The 7,125-nt window shown below is 28.7% G+C and overlaps 1 protein-coding gene across 1 annotated transcript in view; it reads right to left on the minus strand.

The window, feature by feature from the left end:
• Positions 1-5,097: 5,097 nt before the first annotated feature.
• The window catches only part of LOC108754089 (neural-cadherin-like), a 5,091-nt gene continuing 3,063 nt past the window's right edge, over positions 5,098-7,125 (minus strand). Inside the window, exons 3-4 of the mRNA XM_018496139.1 lie at positions 5,266-5,455; positions 5,098-5,144 (exon numbers count right to left, since the gene is read on the minus strand). Of these exons, the coding sequence (XP_018351641.1) occupies positions 5,098-5,144; positions 5,266-5,455 (237 nt within the window). The remainder of the gene's footprint in view (positions 5,145-5,265; positions 5,456-7,125) is intronic.

The following is a 7,125-nucleotide window of genomic DNA, read 5'->3' on the forward strand; positions in this document are numbered from 1 at the left end:
TCTCTATTGTCAGGAAAACCAATTAAAAAGCATTATTTATATACTTATTATATACTTATTTATATATTTATTAATATAAATAAAAAATTTTTATTTTGGATAGGATTCAAATTTCATGATTTATTAAACTTTTGAATTTATTATTTAAATAACAATGAAAAATAGAAAAAAAACAAATAAATAAATAAATAGAAATATAATAAATATACATATATGATTGCGCAAATATATAGATCGCTAGAGATCACGCGATAAAATCTTACATACGCATATGTATGACTTTTTGTGAAAGTAAGAATCAATAAAATTCGGTTCTTTCAATGGTTGTATGAAAAAGTCTGACAAACGCGAGGCGAATAAATTTACTCTTTCAATGAATAGTAATTTGAACTTCATATCGACTTTTTAGATATCCATATGTAATTCTCGCGATTCCATAATAAATCCATAAAATAAAGCGGTTATTATTTCACATTTTTTTATGTATCATTTATCTTACGAGCTTAATATCATCATTTTTTTCATATTCTTTTTGTAGATATTGAGTATTGTATGTAAATTATATGTTTTGAAGGCAATGTATTTGCAATTTCGAGTGATGTTAAAATTTATAAAGCGAGCTGAATTTTATTATTGAAACATTTGCAATGCTATGTTTATATTTCTTCAAATAAAGCGGCCTTATACGAAATACTTACACGAAATTTTGCGCTTTCATAAAATTTGTCTTAAATCTCTGACATATTATTATATGTTAACATTTATACTTTATACTGCTGAATATTTAGTTAATAAACATTAAATAAATTTTGCTATTTAAATAGTTTAATAAAACAATATTTTAAGTGTTGTTTAATCATTAAAAGTATTTGCTAAAGTAATAATATCGTATTTATGGAGGATATAGGTCCAGTACTATGTAAATACTTGATTAAAATTTTGTTGCTCGATTATTAGCATTTACATCATATATTACTTGAGCTTTATATATTAATTTAACATATTAAAACAATATATTAAAACAATTTCTACATGGCTTTTACTGAAAATATAGCCTCAGGCCTGAAGAAGATATTTACTTGAATATAAAGCCTGTTTCTGCTAAACTTTCAAAAGAGATGAAAGGACGGACAGATAGTGGCCTGACTCTCGATAATTTGAGATAATTTGAACCTGAACTGAAGCCTGTAAAATAAGTAATATTATATTGTCTTAATGTAGCATGTAAAAATTCTTAGGAGGTTTGCTGACTGAGCAATGCTGAGAAATGTTTAATCTTATACACAGCTTTCAAATTGTCATATATCTTCTTCAATGTTCAATTTTCTTCGCGACTAATAGTGAGAAAGGAACGCATATCGATCATATATCAATCTTATTTAACGATAGCATGTGCACTATGTATAGTGCGCGCATTATAATGTGACATCATAACGTAATTCGATGCTTAATGAAGATTACATTATTAAGACCTAACTATTCGTTCAAAGTTCTTAGGTTTAGCTTTTAATTAATGAAAATATGTCATTGTCTTCGTAAAATCTTGATAATAACTATGTTAATTATCCGTCAATTATCGTACATACATGGAAAAAACGATTTTGCTGAAGTATCCAAAAATTGAAATAAATAGAGATCTGAAAATAATTTTGTTGGACCATCAAAATAATTATGTAGAATATTCAATCATAATGAATTTTTAATATAATAATGAATTTTTTCCGCCCAACAATGTTGGGGGGAAAGTGTTAATGTTTAATACTGAAAAAAATAGTCTGGTAATAGTTAACCCAAATATCGAGTGAAATGATTTTATTTAAATGTTTAGTTAATATAACAATAGTTTAATTTTATTAATATTTAGTAATTATTATCAAACGCTTGGTTATGTTATTAGGTTTAGTAATATTACTTTGTAGATATTACCGCACTTTTTTTTTTAGTGTAGCAATTAATTCGAGTGTTTTACAAAATTATTTTATATTATAGTGTAATAAAAAAAATTTATTTTTAGATCTGTACCTAGTTAAATTTGTATAGATACGAGTACTTCAGCAAAAATCATTCTTCCTGTCTATAGGGGAGACCGGTTCAGTTGATTATAGGGGTAAATAGAATAATCGAGGCTATATTAAAAACAAAACACGTGAGACACGTGTCTGAGCACGCAGCAGCGTCTGTCGTAACATCTTGTTGCGAACATATGTATGATAGAAGTTATGCCACAATTTTAAAAAATCGTTAGAAGTTATGCCACAATTAAAAAAAAACACCTAAGTAAATATTTTTATTCTTAAAGTATTTGTTTTACAATCATAATTGTTAATGTTTTTAAAAAATGATCGGATGGAGATAGTAGACTAACCACAGCATGAAACTGTATGACTAATTTAGTAACGACTCTTATAGTACTTACTCAAAATTTTATTCCTTTAAAAAGATTTTCCCTAGTGTAAATGTTATAAGTTTAGTTCCCTCACGTCCAATCTCGAAAACTAAGCTCATTCGACGTATTTTTGCACGAAATGAATAAATTTTACAAAAAGAAGCATTGTTTTGCCTTGCGAAGCGAATGTTTGTGTTTAAAATATATTTTTATAAAAGTTTTATTAATATGTAACCAAAGATGTTTAAAATACATTAATCTTTATTTTAATAATCCTAGTTGAATTACCCATGTCTCGGGGTTAGTTTAATCAGATGGAATACATTAGAAAAATGCATTTTTTTAAATATTAGTTATCAGTTTCCTCTTATTATTAAAATATTATTAGATAGTCAAATGTATGTAGTAACTGGTGTAGAATTCATTTTTTCGATAAGTCTTTTAATTTCGTCTGTAAAAATTTGAAACTAAAAAATGAGTCTATTAGCCTCGGTCTCCTCTATTTCATATCGGTAACGAGAAGAGAGAGTAACTGTACGTACGTTAATACCGATCGATGAATCGGAGCTTCAGTGTTTAAAATTTCATGAAAAGCGCAACGTGCCACTCTAACGATGAAATGTATCCATTTCACAGAGAAAATCTGTCGAAGTATTAAAAAAAGCCAACTATTTCTTTATGAATCTTTGAATACTTGAGGAAAAGATACAAAAAAATATAACATAGATAAATTTTTAGTCTCTCTCTTTTTCGTTTATTATTTGTAAATCTCTAAATATTAAACATTTTCATTTTCTATTTAGGGAAAAGCGCGAATTGAGTAAAATCAGCAGATTTAATCTACTAAATACATACAAGTCATTTATTGGATTGAATAAGAGACGATAGCATTTATTTTTGGATGTATTATATTGATACATTTAAAAATGAAGCCAAAAATGAAGCATTTTTTATTTAATCCAATAAATGGCAATAAATTTTGTATGCAATATTGGGTTAAATTTTTTTGACCTCCAAGTAATATATTGAGCAACGCGAAAATTAACGTTACAATTTGCAACAAATTATAAACAGTAATGCAAGATTAATGATTTGCATTATTAAACTAACAATCACATTACATAACTATTGTTAATTTTACAATACTGTAATAATTGCGCGAATTGACTCAAAGCGATTCACAATTTGTATTAAAAACTCTTTAAGATTTTTGATTATTCTTTCATCTCTCTAATTGATCAAAATTTAACAGAAATACAAAATTAATTGCAGAACGCATTAATATCTATTATGTTCTATCATAATCAGCTTTACACGATTATCGTTTCTGTTTTATTATGTTATTTGAAAAAAGCTTAATACTCAAAATATTATATACAAAAATCTTTATGGAAATGTCATTTATTAGTTACATTACATGAATGAATATTATCCCGTTATGCGAAATACTGATGTGATCATCGTTTATAATTTTTTTACATAGAAACGTATAACATTTGCTTATAATTATTTCCAATCAATTCCGTTCCCTCAAAATTGCGAGTAAGTGTATAAGCATGTAATCAACTAATGCAAGATGCAAGCTCTTGCGGAAGACGAAAGACGACATCGTAATCACGTTAATGCACGAAAGTTCATACCATAAAAGTTCGATAATGCAAATCACATGTTGTGTGAAAAATCCTTAAGAAGCTTTGCCGACCGAAAGCGCTTTAGTGAATTTTCCCGAGGGTGACTCTTTCCCTCAAATGATATTAATTTCACTGGTAATACACTTATCACTGCGAATCAATAATCATTTAGTACAATAAAATTCTCGTATTTATACTACCGAGTTTTTAATGTAATTTGATGTTTATATATTGTTAATTTCCGGTATTTTTAAAGCATTTATTTAATATGATATCTAAAAAAGACATAAAATTTTATGAGTGTCTCTGAATACGAATAAAAACTTTTCTTTAAGAAAAACATAACATTATAGTGTTACAAAAGTAGACACAAAAGAGATCACAATTATAGTATTAAAAGAAGTACATAAAAGTTTGTTTTTTTCTCAAAAAGAAATACAGAAAAGTATGTAATTACAAACAACTTTTTTTCAAAGAGAGCTATACGTATAATTATATAATAAATAGGAATATGAATATATACAACAAATATATTTCATATTTTTGAAACGTTCTTTTTCAAATCTATAAAGTTTCGGATTTACACAGTTTTTTTTCTTCGCTATTGTATCTGGCCGAGCGGTAAACGAGTATTCTATTCCAATTTTATATGGTGATTTTGTCTGGTTTGTACACATATTCTGCATGAATATAAATATCACTCTTTTACAATCTATTATTTACTCAACTTTAAAATACTTGCACAAAGTAGAATATATTTCCATTGTTCTTTTCATATCTCATTGATTTCGATGAAGCACGATGTTTCATACTTTATACAAAATTAATTAAAAAACGAACATTACTTTTAATATTTTTTTAACGTACAATTAATCTTTTTTTTTATATTTTAAAAATTGCAAATACTTTTTATGTGCTTTTTGAAGTGAAAATTAAGTAGCCTAAAGTATGACTGGTTGGCACTGATGTCGTTGCATCATTTTTATAATAAGCTCACTATGTAATATCCATTGAATAAATTATTTTTAGAACTCGTTTATAATTTCCAACTGAGCAATTTGTTCCCGTTGTAGTACCATTTTATACGGTAACTTCGTACAGCTGGTACGCCCTCAATCGTTCATAAACTTGAATATAAATACATTGTTCCTATAATCTGCTATTTAACGTACAAATTTATAGTACGAGCAATACAGTCTGTATGGCGCGCGCAGACGGCTTTTAAATAAAATTTTCCGTACCACCTACCTGAGTTAGGTTGGCCGTTGCCGTTAGGTCGTGCAGAAGGTGCTCCGTCTCGGGCCTCCACCTCCAGGGCGTAAGCACCCTGCTTTTCGCGATCGAACATTACTTTCGTGAAGATCTCACCAGTTTCCCTGTTGATCTCGAAGTAATCCTTGCCTTCGTTCCTCTCGCTGTTTACCACGTAATATGTGACCTGGATAAATAATGTGAAGTTTATTGACTCTATCTACGTGTCTCGCATGCGCAAGTAACTGGTAGAATATCATCATTCCGTTGACATTGCGCCATTAACGAAGAAAAAATGTACTTATTTGCTAGTTTAATTTCTGCTAAAATAATGATAATACGTCTCAAGTGAAATTCTTTCTAATCTATTAAAAATTTGGAGACATTTTGTATAAAATGTGGGGCATCCAAAGACTTAACCTTTAAGTAGGTTGGTAGGTAGTCACAGAACCAGGCACCCCACAATAGTTATTTTAAAAACTTTATTCTCTTTCTGGAAAAGGAAAATGAAAAGTATTACTCAGAAAAGTTTAAATCTTAAAGTTCATTATTTTTACATCCCTCTATCTCAAGGATATAAGTAATATAAATTTAACACACTCTGTATGTATTATTAAAAAATATAACTAAAAAATTAAATTGTTTGGAATTGTGAGTACCTCATTTACCTACTTGAAAATTAATAAAGCGTAACAGCGTTGTAATAACATTACGTTATATTCCATTTCCTATATTAATATGTTTTACGTTAGTAGGTAATGACTTTTTTAGTCTCTATTGTTTCTGTTTTATAAAAAATTTGTAAAGCCAATTCGTAATAACCGGCATAAATCATTAACATATCCATCGTAAACGTAGTTTGAATCCTGAATAAATTTCGGTTCTCTCACAGTATATCGCAGTATATCGCGAGTGTGTGACTTATTCTACAATTCGACTTGTTTTACTTTTATATATATTCGTGGAAACTCCCTGTTTCATATTAAAATGCATGTATGTATAAAGTACGCGAAACGCATAAAAATGTCGTCGTCTGGGGTGTATAATGGCGTCGAGAGCTCGAAACTTTGAGATAGTTATCGCGGAAGAAAATTTGAATGAAATTCGCACTGCAAGACTTTACTTGCACAAGTTGCGAACGTGTCGGCACTTTGTGCCTTCCAATTTTACTTTAATGAAACGGCAAACAACGTTACTGTAACCCGAACGGGACGGTGCAATTTTATGTAATGATGGAATGGTTTTCTTTCAACGTACTCTGTACTTCTTTGTGATCCCTTAATTAAGAGACGAAAACGGAAAAACTTGATTAAGTCGATGTTAACAATGTTCTGGTTATATAAACTATTCAGCAAATCTTAAAGTATATTACGTAATACACTTTCGTTGGATTTTATATAAATCTTGTCGTTACAATTAATATTTCTTATATATTCAGTAACACTTAAACTGACGGAATTTATAATTACGTACATGTTTTCTTGTTGAAGTTATGAACTTTACATTAAATTAGACCAGTTTTTATTAACGTAAGCGTGAAAAATTTAGAAATTTACCACCAAATTTTATCTTATATATTATTTATTATACAAGTTTCGCAATTTCCGTCTTTTTATTTTTACAAAAGTCTCTATTTGCTATCGCCAATAACGGTGCGCATGCAAGAAAGAACGGATGAAGGAGCGGAGAAAAGAAGATATCGAGTTTGCAGCAACGCGATTACTGTGCTCGACTACATGTCGGATTCACATTCGTTGTATCCCTTTTGTCTTGGTAGTTGTGCGCATTTCCGCCCCGCAAACTCTACGTCCGTATATATATATATATGTATATATATATATATATATATATATGTAT

This window comes from Trachymyrmex septentrionalis, unplaced genomic scaffold, assembly GCF_001594115.1.
Source record: "Trachymyrmex septentrionalis isolate Tsep2-gDNA-1 unplaced genomic scaffold, Tsep1.0 scaffold76, whole genome shotgun sequence".
NCBI classification, from domain to species: Eukaryota; Metazoa; Arthropoda; class Insecta; order Hymenoptera; family Formicidae; genus Trachymyrmex; species Trachymyrmex septentrionalis.